The sequence below is a fragment of the Balaenoptera musculus genome, chromosome 8 (genome assembly GCF_009873245.2).
Source record: "Balaenoptera musculus isolate JJ_BM4_2016_0621 chromosome 8, mBalMus1.pri.v3, whole genome shotgun sequence".
Classification (NCBI taxonomy): domain Eukaryota; kingdom Metazoa; phylum Chordata; class Mammalia; order Artiodactyla; family Balaenopteridae; genus Balaenoptera; species Balaenoptera musculus.
This window is the reverse complement of record NC_045792.1, coordinates 14,202,400-14,221,357: the sequence shown is the minus strand read 5'-3', so window position 1 is coordinate 14,221,357 and position 18,958 is coordinate 14,202,400. Positions and strand designations below refer to the sequence as shown.

General features: G+C 44.3%; 1 protein-coding gene across 2 annotated transcripts in view; it reads left to right on the top strand.

Annotated features, from left to right (window-relative positions):
- Window positions 1-1,891: 1,891 nt before the first annotated feature.
- Window positions 1,892-18,958, top strand: part of KMT2A (lysine methyltransferase 2A) — a 73,994-nt gene continuing 56,927 nt past the window's right edge. For both annotated transcript variants that reach the window (XM_036860568.1, XM_036860567.1), the window contains exon 1: window positions 1,892-2,326. In XM_036860568.1, coding sequence (XP_036716463.1) covers window positions 1,892-2,326 — 435 coding nt within the window. The remainder of the gene's footprint in view (window positions 2,327-18,958) is intronic.

Below are 18,958 nucleotides of genomic sequence, written 5' to 3'. Positions count from 1 at the left end.
CAGAGTCCTGGGGCTGCCGTTTAAGAGACTCTCCCCGTACTCCCACCCTTTTTGCACCTAGTAAACCACGCGATGTAACAACGGAATCTGGCTCTGTGTGTGCGCTGTGGGAGTGTGCGCTTTGCAAACCATCTGGGCTCCATCCTGCGCGGTTGGAACCACGATCGATCCAGGACGAGTTGGGGGAGTTGGCGCTTGCCTGTGTCTCCTTCCTCTCCCTGCTCCTCTCTAGCCCCCACCCCATCGTTCGCTCTGCACAAACGTTTCGCGGGTGGAGGGACGTAGGTTTTCAGCACCAGGAGGCCGTGGACCTTCTCTGGAGGCTGCAGTGCACCCTCCAGAGGGCCAGAGCTGATTGCAACCTGCTCACCACGACCCTCCCCCTCCTCCCCAAATTCGCTGCCCCAGGCTGTTTTATTACAGGCGGGGCGCTGTACCGGTGCGGGAGTCCAGGAAGGCTGCGTGACCTTCCAGCGAACTCCACCTCGGCCGGGGGTGGGAGGGATGGAGGCTGCCCCGGGGCCTGCTGGCTGTGTATCGATCCCCCAGCCTCAGCCAACACAAGTTCTCCCGGTACAAACCCCTCCCTCCCTTCTGTGCTTTCCCAGCCTTGCAGGCTTCTAACGCCTAGCTTGTGGCGCCCTCCTCTCTTTCCCGCAATAAAGTGAACCGGGTGGGTATGCATCCCCCGCCCTAACCCTCCCCTTCCCCCTCCCCCCTCTGCCTACTAACCCCGCGCACAGAGCTCGCCGCCGGCGGGCCCCTTCCACCCAGTGTATCATAATGCCCAACGCTCTTCTCCTCCCCCTCTCTTAATCAGAAACGTGGTCGCGAGCCCCCCGCCCCCCCGCGTGCATACATTAGGGTCTGCTTTGCATGCAGCGGCAGGCAGAGAACTGAGGAAGAAGGGGCGGGGGCGCTTTTGCCCGCCTCTTCCCTCCAGGCCCCGTTAGCCACCCAGTTTCAGCTTCGTTGTAACGCCGCCTCGTTAGCGGAGCACGCCGCGGCCCCAGTGCCCGGGCTGGAGAAACACAACCCAACTCTCTGCAGAAGGGCACCAAAGCCAGAGGTTCCTCAGCCCCGAGCGCACAGTAGGGCGAGGAGGTGGCGAGAGGCCGACCACTCGGTGTGTGCATTTTGGAGAGAGCTCCAGCCTGAAAATGGGAGGGGCTCTTTTTTATTATTATTATTTTTTAAAGCGCATTCATTGAGGGTCTTTCTATTTTGCATATAGTAAACCGGGCAACAATTCCGTCTTGCCTGTAGCACAATAAGGGCTCTTTTATTCTAGAAGCGTTAAATCCGGGCTAACCCCTCTCGTATCCGTGCCTCGAGGCGGAGAAGGCGCACTCATCCCCGGCCCGGCAGCCGCGTTAGACTGGAAGCTGCTCTCCCGGGCGGTTCGATTCCCAGCGCATCCCGGGAACGTGTGTAATCGGCCTCACGGCTCTCGAGGCTGCAGGCGGCCGGCCTCCCTCCGCCTCCATCCTCTCCGTAGTCCTCGCCCCTCCCCCTCTCCCCGGAACCCGCGCTCCGCGTCGGGCTCCTGGGCTTCCTTCCCCCCCTCCTTTTCCCGAGTAATGCCGCTCCCGGAGGGCGGGGCACGCAGTTATCCAGGTTGCGGGGCGGGCGGGCGGGCGGCAGGCTGCGGCCCGGGCCTCGGGATGGCGTAGCCGCCGCCCGGCGTCGGCAGCGCGGGCCCGAGCCCGCTATACAGCTTGCTGGGCCGGCTGGCGCGGCCCGGCCCTCGGCATAGCGGCCGCGGGGTGCAGGCGGCCGGGCGGCGCCGAGCGGGCCAGGCAGGTTCCGGGGCCCGCGGCCCCCCCCTCCGCCTCCCCGCCCCCCTGTGTTGTCGCCTCTCCCTCTCGCTGCTTCACTTCACGGGGCGAACATGGCGCACAGCTGTCGGTGGCGCTTCCCCGCCCGACCCGGGACCACCGGGGGCGGCGGCGGCGGGGGGCGCCGGGGCCTAGGGGGCGCCCCGCGGCAACGCGTCCCGGCCCTGCTGCTTCCCCCCGGGCCCCTGGTCGGCGGCGGCGGCCCCGGGGCGCCCCCCTCCCCCCCGGCTGTGGCGGCCGCGGCGGCGGCGGCGGCGGGAAGCGGCGGGGTTGGGGTTCCAGGGGGAGCGGCCGCCGCCTCAGCAGCCTCCTCGTCGTCCGCCTCGTCTTCGTCTTCGTCATCGTCCTCAGCCTCCTCTGGGCCGGCCCTGCTCCGGGTGGGCCCGGGCTTCGACGCGGCGCTGCAGGTCTCGGCCGCCATCGGCACCAACCTGCGCCGGTTCCGGGCCGTGTTTGGGGAGAGCGGCGGGGGAGGCGGCAGCGGAGAGGTAAGGGGGCGAGGAACCCCCAGGTCCGGGGTCTCGACCCTCTGCGGAGCCCCCTCCCCTCCCCCATCCGGGATTGTGGAGCATCCCAATTCGGGGACCATCCTGGGGTCCCTGACCCGGGGCAGATGGCCCTCCCATCTCGGGACCCCCATCCAGGGGTGCAGACCCCCAGGCATCCCCACCCCGGGGTTCGGACCCATCTGGCCGAGGGCGTTTGACCCCCACCCTCCTTCCCCTGACCCTTCCCCACATCCCCTGGCACAGACCCCTCGCCCGGGTTTCCCATCCCGGGACTGAACCCCTCCTCCCTTTCACAGATTACCTCATCCGAGCGAGATTCCTCCCTCCCTCCCTCCTAGAGACTTGATCCCGCCACATCCCCGCCTCCCTCTCTGGGCAGATGTTTTACTCCTGGGGCAGTTTTCCTCTTGGGCATCTCTCGGGGGATGGCCTCATCCAAAGCCACGTTCTTCTCCCACCCTTGGGGACCGATGTCCCTTCTAGCACCTTGCTTTCGAAAACCTGATGAACCCTCGCTCCGTCCCCGGGCCAGGTCCCTACACTACCAGCCACTCCCCCTTCCTTCACCTCCACCCGCACCCCCCCTACCCCCAGCGGAGAGGTCCTCCCGTCATCCCGCCCTTCCCCACCAGGAAAAAGCTACTTTCCTCTCCACCTTGCCTCCCTTCGCCTTCTTTCCCTCTGAAGATAACGGCGATCTCCTCCTACAGCAGTCTGTTTCCCCCATTTTACAGAGCTGCAGTTTCTAGCCTATTGGTAGCAGGGGATTACTGTACCTTCACTCCACCCTTTCCCTCCTTTAGAATGAAGGATTAGTGGCATCTTCGAGGGGAAAATTGTCCACTGTCCCCTAGGCTCAGAGAAGAGCAGCTTTCCACCATTCCCCCTGGAGAGGAGGCAGGTTTTCCCTCCAGCTCTGGGGAAGGGGGCCCCCGTGAGGGGCGGTGTTTGTGGGGTACTTGGGCAGCATCCTCCCAGGGGAAGCAGCTGCTCTCCTACCCCACCCACTGCGCCTGAGAGCACGCAGTCTTCAAACCTAGCTCCCTCCCGCCCTTCTCCTTTTCTCCGTCATTTCATTATTGATCCACCTTTTCCTAGGCCAATCCTGGGGCTTGGAAGGGGTGGGGGAAGCAGGGTTGGGGTGAGGAGAGTAGATAAGGGACAGTTTTACTGTAGTGCCGTGGTGGTGGCTGCTTCTGGTTGAGAGAAAGGGTTATGAAGAGCTTATGAAGCAAAGTTATTCCTTAGAAGGAGTTAGCGTTCTCTCTCTGATTTGTTTGAGGGGGACCCAAGGTGGATGAAGGATCTCCAGCTTTGCCCCTTCCACATTTAGTACTGGGGCGAGAATGGGGATGCTTTGATAGGCATTATTCAGCCCCCTTCAGCCAAAAGGAAAGTTGCCCTGGGAAGGGAAGTTGAGTTCAGGTTCAGCCAGTGGCGTTGCGCATTTGTTTTCCATTGGATGCAGAAGGGGGAGTTTGAATCGTAGGGGAAGGGGGAGAATGGGATGGGGGATGCCAGGAGGAAGAGCAGCTGCTAGGGGCTGAAGCGGAGGGGGGTAGGGGGTTGCTGCTTTGGAGTGCTCTTGATTGAAACAGAAAGGGAAAGATAACAACCAGCCGTTTCCTGCGTGCTCTGCCGTTGGTGCACACAAAATATCCTGGGCAAACCCCTCGTCCCCTATTGTGCCCCGCACCCCTTTAGATCTACAGAAAGATCCTGGGCAGAAGGGGAGGGAGGAGATCCCAGGGACCCTGGCCCCTCCTTTCAAGGAGCTGGCATTTTTTAGTTGTTAGTCTTCCTGCCTCCTTTTTTAAATCGTTTCTAAGGCATCCTGATCAGGAGACTGACAACAACCCGCCTTCTGACAGAGCAAGGAGGACATGATGGGGGCGTGTTCCTTGCGATGTAGCTAGCTGCAGCGTCCCTTTTCCCTGCCTCTCTCTGCTCTCTCTCCACCTCCTTTTCCCAGCCTTCAGAAGGCAGCTGCAGTCAGCAGGGTTGTTTGAGACTATTTATTGGTTGCTGTAGATTATTATTTTTTTTTTGAAAGGCCAATTCTGTATTTTTTAAGCTAACAACACAGATCCCATGTAGTTGGAGAACCAAAGGCCTCATACATGACAAAAAGACTGAACCGTTCAGGTTACTTGCATGGAGTTGGTGCTTAAATGTGAGTTGATTTTGCTTTTTTAAAAGATACAGCAGCAAAAAAAAAAAAAAAAAAAAAAAAAGACTTACTGACATTTCATTTACCTGCTTGTTTTCAAAATTGAGACTTGCCTGGTTATATGTAGAATTTTAGCCCCATGTATATTTGAGTATAATAAGAAAGTCTCTATTAGGAGAAGTTAGTCTATTTTTAAGGGGATCCTGAGAAGCATTTTCTTCTTGTTTAGCATGCTTATTTATTTTATACTGAAGGACCAAGTGTTCACATTCCAAATGTTATCACATATTCAAAAGCAAAGTTTTATGCTGACAGCTTCCAATCATAGCTTTTCAAGAGACTGGTTAGAAAGAGAGCCACCTGGATTCAGGGACCTAATGTCTGGGCACCAGAATATTTTATCTGTTGGTCTTTGACAAATCACCTTTAAAGTTTTAATCAGGTGCTAACATTTTCTTATCCACTGGCATTATTTTGCTTAGCAGTAGTATGTAGTGTAAAGCCTGTCAAGGAAATGCAGTAATTTCAAATAAGATCGTATTAATACTTATTTTCTTTAAAACTTTTGCCTGAACAGTAGTTGCTACTTCATTATGAGGAAAGTGGTTGACTCCTTACATTAAACTTCAGTATTTTTTCTGAATTAGGCTTGAATGAGCTGTTGTTCCATTGATAAGCCTTTTATGTGGTAGTTTGAGTTAATCTAGGATGGGTTAATGGTATGCATTCATGAGTGCTAACCCATGGTATGGCTTAGTACTAAACCATGGTGATTATATCCTTTGACCTGGTTGTTTTCAACGTGGAAAGCAAGCATTTTGTTACAGAGTGTTACAAATCAATGATAAAGTTCCAACAAGGAGGTTTAGGGTTCCCACAGGCTGCCATAGAGTTCTAAAGATTGTTTCTGGGAAGTTGCTCACAGATCTGTATCAAGGCTTGTCTGGATTCATGAAGACATGGTTTGTGATCCAAAAGGATTCTAGCCTCTTTAAATTCTGGTTTGCTTTAAGTGAATAATGACTATAACTTCTCCATAACGAAACGTAAGTTAATACTTATTGAACTACTAAGTTAAGGTGGTTGAAAGGTGACAAAACTTCCAGATCAGTTCCGTTTAAACTCCTTTAGCTGTAGAAGATTTGTCCTTTACTGCCACAGGTTCTGAACTTCCCTCGGGATTGATATCTCTCTGAGTAACAACTACATGTAAGAGTTCTTCATGACCAAGGTCTGTCAGAATGGGATTATTTTAAAAAATACATAGGTGTTGCTGATCTCCTGTTTGGGCTTTCTGTGTGACAATTATGAAGTAGAATTAGAGTTTTATTTGATTGAGCACTGTGAGAAATCACAGAGGTCTGCTTTTTCGCCTTCCCTTTCCCCTGCATGGTGTCAGGGTCCCACTTTTCTGAGGATTGTCTCAGGTGGTATATATGTGACTCTACTTTGCCATCTAATTAAACATAGTACAGCATCCTCTCTGTTGACTAGAATTTGGGCTGTTTTAATATGAACCCCAGAAATGGTCTATTTATCAGCAAGTAATCTTTGTTTATTACTTTCATAATCCAGTTACCATTCCTACCACCTCACAAAATGTTAAAAGCAGAATTGCCACCCTGATCATAACATGGCAAACTTTGATTAGATATAAATGGAAACCGAATCACAACATTGGTATGTATTTGTCTGTATTTGAAATGGCAGTTTAGTTCGGGTGGACTAAGGTGGGCTCTTGGGTTGGGCTTAGAAAAGATGGTGGTCCTGGAGTGGGAGAGTGTCTGTGATTTTTTTTTTTTTTTTTTGATGTTTGTTGGGCATATGTGCCAAGAGTGGGAGTTGCTCCTTCATTGCCTTCACAGCTAATCCTGAGCTGGGCAGAAGGAAAGTGAAGCAGAGAACACAAGTGGATTAGAAGAAGCCCCTCCGCGTGGAAGTCGATGGACATGGGCTCTCCTCGCACTCATCTCTGTCACTCGCCACTCTGGACAATTTCACTTTTAACTTGAAATTTCCGATCAGTAAAATGAAAAGGTTGGGCTAAACGTCAGCTCAGGAATCTTTTCTGCTCCAGTATTCTGATCCCTCTCTGTTATATTAATTATTTGCTCAGGTCAGAACTTCTTATTCTGAATTTATTTAAAAAGTCAGAGTCAATGAGCCTGTTTGGTAATTTTTTTTTTTTTCTTTTTTTTTTTGGCTGCATTGGGTCTTTGTTGCTGTGCGCGGGCTTTCTCTAGTTGTGGCGAACGGGGGCTACTGTTTGTTGCGGTGCGCAGCCTTCTCATTGTGGTGGCTTCTCTTCTAGTGGAGCACAGGCTCTAGGTGCGGCGCGGGCTTCAGTAGTTGTGGCATGCGAGCTCAGTAGTTGTGGCTGGCGGGCTCTGGAGTGCAGGATCAGTAGTTGTGGCGCACAGGCTTAGTTGCTCCACGGCATGTGGGGTCTTCCCGGACCAGGGATGGAACCCGTGTCCCCTGCATTGGCAGGCGGATTCTCAACCACTGTGCCCACCAGGGAAGCCCTGTTTGGTAATTTTTAATATCAGAGTGTACATTTGCCATTAAACTGCCATTATTATTGGGAAGAGAAATTTGAACTTGGTGGGAAAGTTTTCATTGTATGGACAAAATGTAAGGATTTTATGGAAAAAGTTCTTTGCTGAAGTTGACCAATTTCATTTATAAGAAAAGTGAAGATAAAATTTTAAGTATAACTCATTATCTGGTGTTGAGAGGCCCTCTTGTTTGGCTAAATTTGTTTTCATGTTTTCAATACTGTAGATTCCTGACTCTCCAAAAGGGAAGTTATTTTCAGTCTAGGTAGTATATTCCTTTAGGTATGTGAGCTTTTAAATGAAAAAAATCCAATACACTAATGTATTTATAAATCCAAAGTGATGGTACCTACATTGCAGGGAGTAGTTGTTAATATGCTCTAAAACATACTTTGGTTTGTACTGAGCATCACAAATGCAGTCTTTAGAACTTTTCTTCATCTTTCACTGAAAGGCATATCACTTGTCCCCATCTTTACCTTCTGTCTAATTATCTTAAGGCACATGCTCTTGTAGGAGATCATCGTTCACAAAATAGTGATTGATCTTTTGATTGGAAGTTGAGAAGAGAAAATATTCCCATCTTGACTCCCCTCCCATCTCTACTCACCTGGGAGCTGGCCTTCCGTAGAGCAGCTGTGCAGGCTTAATACCCATTGCCTTCCTTGCCCTGTGGCTAGGGGGGGTGGCAACACTGTTTCACTTGCTCTGAGGCATAACAGACTGCAGTGCCTCTCTCTCCTTTGGAGACTCACTGTTTTAATTGTAGGTCTCCTAATTAAGATCTCTTTGTGCCTGCCCACATTCCACTAGTGTTGGCACAGAACTTCAGCTTCCTTCTAGCACTTAACTGAAGGCCTTCAATCCGGCCTTTTGTGAATATCTTGTCTCTTTCCATTCTTCCTCTGCCAAGGTGGAGAGCCCAGTGGCATAGACCTATGAGAAAGGGGGAAGCTTTGTGACTATCACTACTTTGGGAGGAATTTATTCTAGGATTGCTGGTATGGGACCTTCTTTTGTTTGCATATGTTATTTTCAGGAATTAAGAAAAGTTAAATTACTAATGAGTCTGACATGAGGTAACTACATTTTAGTCAGATTCTTAACCCTATAGGCACTAGTAGGAAGAAGGACGCTAAAGAGTTTACTATAAAGTGTTTGTTTGGGTCTTATCTAGGTTGATTTAAAGCTTGATAAATAAAAGCTTATGGAGTAAATCACAGACTTGGGGGTTTTGTGGTTGCGAAGTCAATCAAATGAAATTACTGATTGTTCCTAAATTGTATCAGATTTTAAAGCATAGAGTTAACTTTGATATTTGAATTAACTTTTTTGATTAGAAAAGACTGCAGGAGGATCTAGAAATTATTGAGTTAATTAAGAATACTCTTGTAGCCTCCAGTATTTCTTGAGAAGATCAGGAATTGGCTAGGTTTCTAGAGCAGTTTCAGAATAAGGGAAAGTAATTTTTCTGGAAGATGTAGTTTCACTCTAGTTCCCATTATGTTAGTGCGCAAAATACAGCATGTCCTTTAACGGATCTATATGTGCCATGCTAGAGGAAATGCAGTCTTTATTAAGAAGAAGGAATCTTGAATCCTTCACCTGGACCCAGATGGTTTCATTGATCACATCAGTATGAGGCGGACAAAGGGCTACTTTTTTGTTGTTGTTATTGTCATTTCCTTGGTTGTGAAGAAGGCCTGAAAGAAGGAAGTTTATGGCATGCATGAAATAAAGCTGGAGGCCTGCGCTCTTATACCTGAGTGGGTGGTTTTATGGCCTAATTCTCTAATTGCTGGCGTTTATGACAGTGTGGATGCAACTGGCCCTATAGCTGAGGTGGATTATGTTGGGAATAGGGAGAGAAAAGGGGTCCTTTTGTTAGCCTTTTCATTTTCCCCTTCAATAAGTTCTCTGAGAAAGCCCTGAGGAAATACAGAGACACTTGGACTGAGGGAATGGCATCCCATAAAATGGTTCTTTATGTTTTTAAAAAGGACGAGCTGCTTTTCTTGATCTATCCAAAGAAATCCATACCACCACTGTTAAATATTTCAGTGAGCTTTGTACCTTGTCAGGTTACACACCAGGGGAAGCCAGCCAGGAGGCTGGAGGTGCTGCTAGGCATTTGCTTTTAAAGACTAAGACATTTGAAAGAAGAATGTTGTTGTGTGACTTGTAGTTGTTTTGGATGATATAAATCCCCTTGTAGGATTCGTATGAAACTTCTTAGAGGCGAAACTTGGTTTAACTTTTTTAGATGTTGAATACAACTATTCTAATGAGTTTTAGTTTTAAGGAAACAGTTAAAGATATAAATGTAAGAGTTAGTTGGCAGTTTTCTGTGCTGTGTATGAAAATTCCCCTTTCTTTGAAATGAGTAGTTGTTTTTCTATTTGACAAATAGACTGAAGGGATTTCCCCAGCTGTTTTACCTTTAATTATCGCTTCAGCAATGCCTTGTGGGGCACCAGTGGGTAGGATCTAGTCAACTGCCATTTATTTCTGGAGTTGGAGTTTTTTCCATATATTTTATCTGTTTTCTTGCATTTCTGTGTTTTGGGTTTGGTTGGAATGTTTGGGTGTAGATGTTTTGATGTCTCTCATCAGTAAGAGCTATGAACCTTTCTAACATTCGAATTGTTTTAGAGAGATCCAACCCTTCTGGTCCACGCTTTGCTGAAGCATCATTGTTTCATTCTCATTTTACAGCATCAGAGTAATTGTGGCTTTCTGTCTTGAATTAGGGGAGTAATATTACTTGTGAGGAGTGTTTTTGGAGAAATTTTTTTTCACTAAGCTCTCCTTTGTACCATCTCAGTTCTAAAAACTGGGGAGTAGTTAATCACACGTATCTGTAATAAATATCTACACCTAAAGGAATAACTATTTATACGTGCTTGTATTCAACTTCTGTCCATCCATGAGTATTGACTGATTTTTAGATCAAACACAAGCATACAATATTGTCCCTAGATTATTGCCTTTAATTATAAGCAGTAAAACCACGTGGATAACATCTCTTTAAGCTTAGTTAATGAGGAAATCCTTTTGTAATCTCTCCAGCAAGGATTTTTTATTTGTACATATATAAATACCTTTACAAAGGAAGGACAGAATCTCATTATGTAATCTGTAATAGTGTGAGATAGTACAGCACAGTAATTAAGAGCTATTAAGACCATGGGCTCTGGGCTCAGTCTGCCTGGGTTCAAATCTCGGCTCCATTATTTATTAGCTGAATGACCTTGAAAAACTTTCTTAACCTCTCTATGCTTCAGTTTCTTCATTTGTAAATCAGTGGTAATTGTGCTTCATAAGATTATTGTGAGGCTTAATTGAAATTATGCATGCAAAGTACTTAGCACTTTGCCTGGTACAGAGGAATCCCTAATTATTATTAGGACTCAGATTGAAAGGACAGGAGTGCTTAATCTTTTTTTTTTTTTTCCCCACCGAGGTAACAGGTTTTTTTTACTTGGAGGTATACATATATATGTGTACACATATATAGCTATTCGAGTGCTATAATCTTGACTTTAGAATGTTCTTGATTTTGGTATGGGTGTCAAGTTCATCAGTAAGCTAGGTGGAACCAAACTGAAGCCAGTCACACATCTTGGTAACAGTGGGCACTGTTGGTATCCAGCTAGAATGTAATTAGCGATAAGGCACAAAAGGGAGTAAAAAGAACAGGACAGTAAATAGGCGGGTAGGTAACCAAGGAAGGCAGTGCCTTCATGAGTTGCATAACTGTCAAGCCAAGGCAGCTATATTGGGGTTGCTACCCTTGGTCCCTGTAACTAGTGTTCCTTATCTTTTTGAGTATGAGTACTTGGTGATTTCCTAAAACAACTCCGAGGTTCTTCAGGGTTCTTGGCCCCCAAGTTCAGATTCATTAGTCTGTACTTGGTAACTATTTGACATTTGTTCTCAAGTTTTAGCTTAGGGAGAGTAAGTGTTGGTCTGTGGAGATCAATGCAGCTAACCATTTAATGACAGAAGAAATGCTAAGTTGTAGGTTGGAACTTAACTTGAGAAATAAAAATAACCACAAGTAGAATAGTCAAAAACAAGTTAAACTTTACCTAGTAGAGGATAGTATGCTTAAGGAGGAAAAATATAGTTCTGTTTTATCTCACTTAAAAAAAAAAAAGGTTTGCTGAAATACTTAATACACTGTCTTTTGCAGATGAGGAAACCAAGGTACAGACACGTTAAACAGATTTCCTTAAGTCATATGGCTAGTAAGTGGCAGAGCTAGAATTCAAATCCAAATCTGTAACTATCTGAAGGCTCGTTCATGCTCTCTGCACTGTGGTACCTTCAGTCCCTTTCTCTTCTCACCCCATCCAATAAATTTCTGAGGCTTGTCTGTGATACTATTGTATTGTTTCTTTAATCTGTCCCTGTTTTTCTGTTTTTACCATCCTACTTTAAATTTCCATTACCTTTGCATGGATTAAAACCGTAAGCTCCTAACCGGTCTCTCTGCCTTCCTTTTCACTGTATAGTGGTGCCAGTGGTTTTCTTAAATACAGATCTGATTCTGTCACTTTATTCCTAAAACCCTTTGACTACTCACTGAATGTAAAATAAGATTTAAAATTCCCAGCCCTTTATAATCTAGCTGGCCTACATTTCTACATTTTGAACATTATCTCCTGAACACACATTTTCACTTAAAGTGCTTCAACCATATTGAACTACCAGTCTATTAGATGTTCTCCACAGTCTGTGTGTACCTGCCTTTATACCTTTGCTAATGCCTTTCCTTTGCCTTAAAATGTTTCCCATCTTGACCTTCCTCTGACTTATTCATCTTTCATGGCTCAGTTCAGATCCCCAGATCCCAACTCTTCCGTGAAGCTTTCAAGATACCACTACTAGCTTAAATTCAACTCCTTTCCTGTTTTCTTACTGTACTTTATACCTACCCTTAAAGAATTTACTCCAGAATACTTTATGTTGTAAATACTTTTGATTGTGTCGGTCTTTCCCCCCTTAGATTATGATTTCCTTAAGACACAGACCATTTCTGAGTCATCATTTATGTTTTTTATTGTTTACAGTGGCGACTTTTCATATAGAAGGTGATCAGTGAATATTTGTTGACTGAAAATTTGGTATACATACAACTTCTAGGAACACTTTGCAAGGACATATCGCATAAGCTATTATGTTGTTCAAGACTATTAGCAGGATAATTTTGAGTAATTTTTAAAAATAGTAAGCTAACTTAACTACAGCAGAAGAAAGTCTTAAGAGCCATCAGAGGACATTTTTGTAAAAGTACCGATTGGGGCTTTAAAAGTGATGTTGAGCGTTATAAAGCAGAAACTAACGCACCATTGTAAAGCAATTATACTCCAATAAAGATGTTTAAAAAAAAAAAAGTGATGTTGAGGAATCCTGATGGGATGGCATCATCTTTTATATAGATAATGCTGGCACTGATCACCCGCTTACTTGAGTGTTGTTTCCACTTCTAGGTTCCTCAACTTAGAGGGGATGAGGATACCTTGGAGAGGTTTCTGAGGAGACTCAAAAGATGATTTTTTTTTTTTTAAATTTTATTTATTTATTTATTTATTTATGGCTGTGTTGGGTCTTCGTTTCTGTGTGAGGGCTTTCTCTAGTTGCGGCAAGTGGGGACCACTCTTCATCGCGGTGCGCGGGCCTCTCACTATCGTGGCCTCTCCCGTTGCGGAGCACAGGCTCCAGACGCGCAGGCTCAGCAATTGTGGCTCACGGGCTTAGTCGCTCCGCGGCATGTGGGACCCTCCCAGACCAGGGCTCGAACCCGTGTCCCCTGCATTGGCAGGCAGATTCTCAACCACTGCGCCACCAGGGAAGCCCTCAAAAGATGATTATATGATTGGAAGTCAGTCCTATGAGGAAGGGTTGGGAGAATGAAAAGTTAAGAGGCAACTTAATAACTCTTCAAAAAACATGAATGGATCCATTATTAGGAATGGTAACCAGCTGTTTTCCAGATCTACTGATGCTAAAATAAGAGAAAAATAGGTTTAAATTGAAGCAAAGGGTAGTTGTGTAAGGAACTTGTTGCTAATGATGGTTTTCATTATAGTGATGGCGAAAAGATTACCGAAATAATTTTATGATCTTCTCTGGAGGTGAATTTTAAAGGACAGGAGTCCTGCCTATGTATGTGTAAAATGACTTCTCAAGCTACCTTCTCATTCTCTGAATCAATAAGTATATTTCTATTTAGATCCTAGAGGGCATGGATCATGTTTTATACTTTTTAATATTCCCCAAGGGGTCCTAGTCTCACTGGCTCCCTAAGAAGTATTTGAATTGTCAATTTATGGCAACAATTAACTTTCAGTAGTAAGCTCCAAAGAAATGTCTTTATGAAATGATTTTATAGTGGTTTTATAGGAGAATAAAAACTTAGTAAATGGAGCTAAGAGGGAAACCTTAAACATCAAGAGAAACCAGGGAAAGTAGTAGGTGTGGTCTCAATATAGGAAACAAATAAGTATTTATAGCTTTTATGTCCATTTTCAGTTGTAGTCTAAAGAGCTGTGCTTCAGAATATCCCTTGTTAAGGGTATCACTGCTTGTGGATGCATTGTAACAAGTGCTTTGTAAATCCTTTCCAGTCTAATAAGTTGGCTTCATGTGAATGAGGATTATAAAGGCCTCTGACCCTTGGCTTTTGAGGCCATGAGGAGGGCTTACATTACTTAGAATGAAACCTTTTTAGATATGTTGGGTTGCAAAAAGCATTTCCGGTACAGTCAGAATGAAAACTGTGAATTGGGATTATTCATATAGATTACCAAAAGTCTGGGCAGAGCTGATATTAACACCAGCTCATTTTCCTACTAGCTCTTGGTTCCAAAACCTTGAGTGGGTTATTGAAGCTTTAGGACTTTGGAATTTAGTACTGGAATTGTGTATAATTTCCTTCTTGTAGGTAAATGGATACTAGGCTTATTTAAGGTTATTTGGCCTTAAATATTAAAAATATAATGAATATTTTCTAAGTTTCATATAGCAAATGCTGTCTACCGTTAACCAGACCATCTCATAAAATGACTGGAGTTCAAAGGTGAAGCTGGATTGTTGCAGGGATTCTGCAAGTGGTGGCAAAGTGAAGGGCGGCTTGATTCCCTAATTGTAAAATTGGTGTCATTTGAGAAACTGGGAATTGGAAATATAAGGGAGTCATACTTTTCCTGTAACTTTTTTTTTTTTTAATTTTTAAAATTTTATTTATTTATTTTTGGCTGCATTGGGTCTTTGTTGCTGTGCGCGGGCTTTCTCTAGTTGCGGTGAGCGGGGGCTACTCTTCGTTGCGGTGTAGCGGGCTTCTCCTTGCAGTGGCTTCTATTGTTGCAGAGCACGGGCTCTAGAGCGCAGGCTCAGTAGTTGTGGCGCACAGGCTTAGTTGCTCCGCGGCATGTGGGATCTTCCCGGACCAGGGCTTGAGCCCGTGTCCCCTGCATTGGCAGGTGGATTCTTAACCACTGTGCCACCAGGGAAGCCCCTTTTCCCGTAACTTTTAATTGCTAATCATACAGGTATAAATTCAGAAAGCAAAAGATTATAAACAGCAAAGAATAATTCTCATGATTCTTTATTCTACTTGAGAGATTCCAGTGTTAGACTAATAAAATACCAGGGACTTTTTTTTTAAGTAAGTTAATGCCACATAATGTGTGCTTCTCAGACTGTGATGATGAACTTCCAAATATGATGTAGTAGTCAGAAGAATCAGTTGGTTTTTTAAGCTAGTAAGAACACAAAACTTCCCAACTCATATATTGAACATTAATTCCTCAAAAATGTTAGGTCAAAATTGTGTTTGCTGACTTAGTAGCTTTGTTGTTTTGCCAAAGGGAATGTTTACTTTTGTCATGTAACTTCACTTTGCTCCTTCAGAAAACTGGCTTTTTGGAGAGAGAATTCTTTTTACCTTTAGAGGAAAGAAAGTTGTGAATTTCTCAATGTTACTTTAGTTGCTATTGATCATTCGACAGCCCAGAAGGAAAGATGCAACCTGACTTTTGCAGCAAGATCAGAACAAGCTGGAAGAAAAAAATACAAATTTTATAGTAGAAATTTGTAGTTTCTACAATGTTACTTTAGTTGCTATTGCTCATTCGACAGCCCAGAAGGAAAGATGCAACCTGACTTTTGCAGCAAGATCAGAACAAGCTGGAAGAAAAAAATACAAATTTTATAGTAGAAACTTGTAGTTGAATGAACATATAGCTCAAAATGAAGTTAACTGCTGAAAGTTGGCATATGGAGGACCAAAACCTCTTGTAATAAAAAGAATCATCTCTGAAAACAGTGTTGGTGTTTGTTTAATTTTTCCAGCCTATTCAAGTGGATCTAGGCATTTTGTGGTACTTTCCTGTTAAACAGAGAAGAATAAGCCCTGTCATTGTGCTGATTAATTTAATTTCTACAGTATATCAGTTAAGTGGGCTTATTTCTTCTGCTTCAGCAGGTAGATAAACCAGTTCAGACTTGGAAACTAGGAGTTTGGAAGTCCTGATTTTTGTTTTCTTGTTTGTTTGTTTGTTTTTTAAGGTCCTGTGAAGTAATTTGGGGCATTGCCAAGAATCTGTATAGCTTACTATCTGATGTAGTGCATTCATTTTGCCTTTTTTTTTTTTTTTTAAGACAGTGAGCTTCTTTTTGTTTACCTCTTTTTCCGGAGCAGGATGGGTGGAGTTCACCTGTCTCATTTGTTTAGCTGTTTTGAGCATCTTTGCTTCTTGCTCTTGTTGATAATGGAGTGAGGATGAGGAGATACTTCTTTCTTTAATTACAAAGTGGGTATCATTTGTATTTCTTAGGTGAGAGTTGCTAGGTAGAATTGAATTAAATATTTGAAAACGATTTCATTCTTGTGTGGGTGAAAATTTTACCAACTTGTTATTGAAGAACATTGTATTACTGTCTTTAATCCTAGGTGACTTTTGGGGTTAACATTTCTCAGTATCAGGCAGAGATCATATTTAAAACAGGGTAAATCTCTTCCTATCTGTTATGCATTCAAACAGCCACAGTTCTCTTTGAGGCACCAATAGCCAGAGAGAATCTGGCCTTGGCCCTGTCCCTGCCATTGTGTTGACAGGAGACTATGATGTCAGTTCAGTAACTGTGTACATTTCTAGACTGCTTGGATTTCAGAAACCATCTTGGCTTAAGAAGTTTGTCTCCTGATATCTGTGTGTTTGACTATGCTTGAGTATTTTATTCTTTTCCCTTCTTATAAATTCAACAACATCATTGTTAAATTCACCTTTTGGAAATGATTTACAGGTGTCACTATCTTTTTTTCTTTTACAAATGGTGAAAAACTGCTTGCAAAGAGGCTCATCTTCCCCCCTAAATGGCATTCATAAACATAGCACTCTACAGAGTAAGAAACAGTGACTGGAAATCAAATCTATTTTTCAAAGAACATCTTTTATGTACCAGGCAGATGACCAAGTGTTGGGGCATTAGCATTGAACAAGTCCCTTCCCCCCTTCCCTCATGGAACTTACTGTCTAATTTCTCTTTACTGAGCTCGGCTTAAAATATAGCATGAATATACATACTAAAATTATAATACCTTGCAAGATACTTTGGAAGTTGGTAATTTGAAGGCCAAAGCTCTCAAAACTAATATTAACAGAACTGTTCTTGGGAGCAATTCAAGTAGTAGTCTTCATGTACTGATTTACTGATTCTTGAGAGTCAGTTATACCAAGTGTAATATATGAATCAAGATTTTTAAAGTACTCCCAGGGTATTTAATAGCTTTCCCCTTCCTGTTAAAAGGGAACTTAAGTACTAGCACATCCTTTACTGCCTTGTACAGCTGAGGAAGTGCCACTCTCCACCTGTACTCTGGATTCCGTCCGCTCTCATCTACTCAAGGTCATTCCTGCAGTTAGTCCCCCTCTCTCCTGCATCAGCAGTTTCTCTCTCATCAACATATAAAACTGTCTAACTGTCTTAATATAATCCTTGTTTTAAAAAACTCTTGACCCCAGGTCCTCCCCCAGCAACTACCCAATTTTCTGCTCCCTTTCACAACAGAACTCCTTGAAAGTGCAGTATGTAATTGCAGGTGCTACTTTCTCACCTCTCAGCCACTCCTCAACCCCTGCAATTGGGCTTTTATCTCCATGACTCTAGGAAATTTCTCTTATCAAAATCCTCAAGGGCCTCTCTCTTGCCAGATTGAATAGATAATTCTCAGTCCTCCTCCTGTTCAACCTTTGGGCAGCATTTGAACCAGGTGACCACTCCCTTCTTGAAACACTCTTTTCTTGGATTCTGTAACACTACACTCATCTGCTTTTTTCTTAACTCATTGGTTATTAATTTTCAGTATTCTGTATGTATCCTTCCTCTCTGCTTAACTCCCCTGAATGCTGGAGTCACCTAAGAGTCTGCCTTTGGCCACCTTCTCTATCTGTGCACTTGTCCTCGGGGACCTCATCCAGGCCTCATCTGTATGCTGAGGACTCCTAAATCTTTGTCTCTAAACCTTGACTACTTCTTAGAGTCCCAGGCTTGTATTTCCAGCTGCCTATTTGACATTTCATTTGCATAATAATAAGAATAAGCATGATGAGCGTTTATTGAGTGTTTGTTGTGGGCCAGGCAGTATTCTCAGTGCTTCACATGTATTATCTCACCTAATCTTGCCCACCCTCTGAGGTAGCCACTGCTATTCCCAGACAAGGAAACAGGTATGCATTGAAGCACTTGGATATTTAGTAGGTACCTTACACTTCTCATGTCCAGAAAGTCTTGATTTTCTCCTTTCTCCTTGTTTCAGAATGACTCTACCCTTTACCCAATAGCTCAGGCCTAAAATTTGAGAGTTATCCTTGATTTCTCTCTATATTCACATTCCAAATAACCCATCAGCAAATTCTGTCTGTACTACCTCCAAAATACCTTAAATCCAACTTCCTCTCATTAATTCTCCTACCAAAACCCCACACTTACCCATTATAATCTTTTGGCTGGACTATTCCCTTATCTCCTTGCTTGTGTTCTTACCTCAGTGAAGTTTGTTCTTCACACAGCAACTGTGGATTCCATGTGTAAATCAGTCAGATCTTATTATTCCCTCACTTTAAACATGTTGGTATCTCTCCCCCATCTCCCTTCTCCCCACTGCTTGGATAAATCCAGATTTCTTACCCTGTCTGGCAAAGCCGTACATGATCTGGCCTCTGGTCAGGTCTGCTGCTTCCAGCACCGCCTCTTCTCATCTCACTCATTCTGCACAGCCACACTGGCCTTTTGGTCTATCATATGTGCCACGCTCGTGCTGTCTCTGGGCCTTTGCATTTACTATCTAGCTAGAATACTATGCCACCTAGATCTTTATATGTCTGTCTTTTTCTCATCATTTAGGTCTAAATCCGGGTTCAGCCACTTTTTTCTGCAAAGGGCCAGATGGTCTCTGTCGCAACGACTCCCCCCTGCTGTTGTGGTCCAGGAGCAGCCATAGACAATACAGAAATGATGACACACGGGGCTGTGTGCCAATAAAACTTTATTTATGCACACTGAAATTTGAATTTCATATAACTTTCATGTGCATGAAATATTCTTTGGATTTTTTTAACCATTTAAAAATGTTAAAAACCATTCTTAGTTCATGGACTGAACAAACCAGGTGGCAGGCCAGATTTGGACTGTGGGCCACAGTTGGCCAAGGTCAGCAGCCTTTCCTGACCACCCTAGTGAAAACAGCCCTCACAGGTAACCCCCATCAATCCTTCGCGCCCTCGTTGCGTTCTTTATTTGTTACATGGTTATTTTCTCATGGGGCAGGAATTTTGTCAGTTCTTCACTTGTGTAGAGTCTAAAACAGTGCCTGGC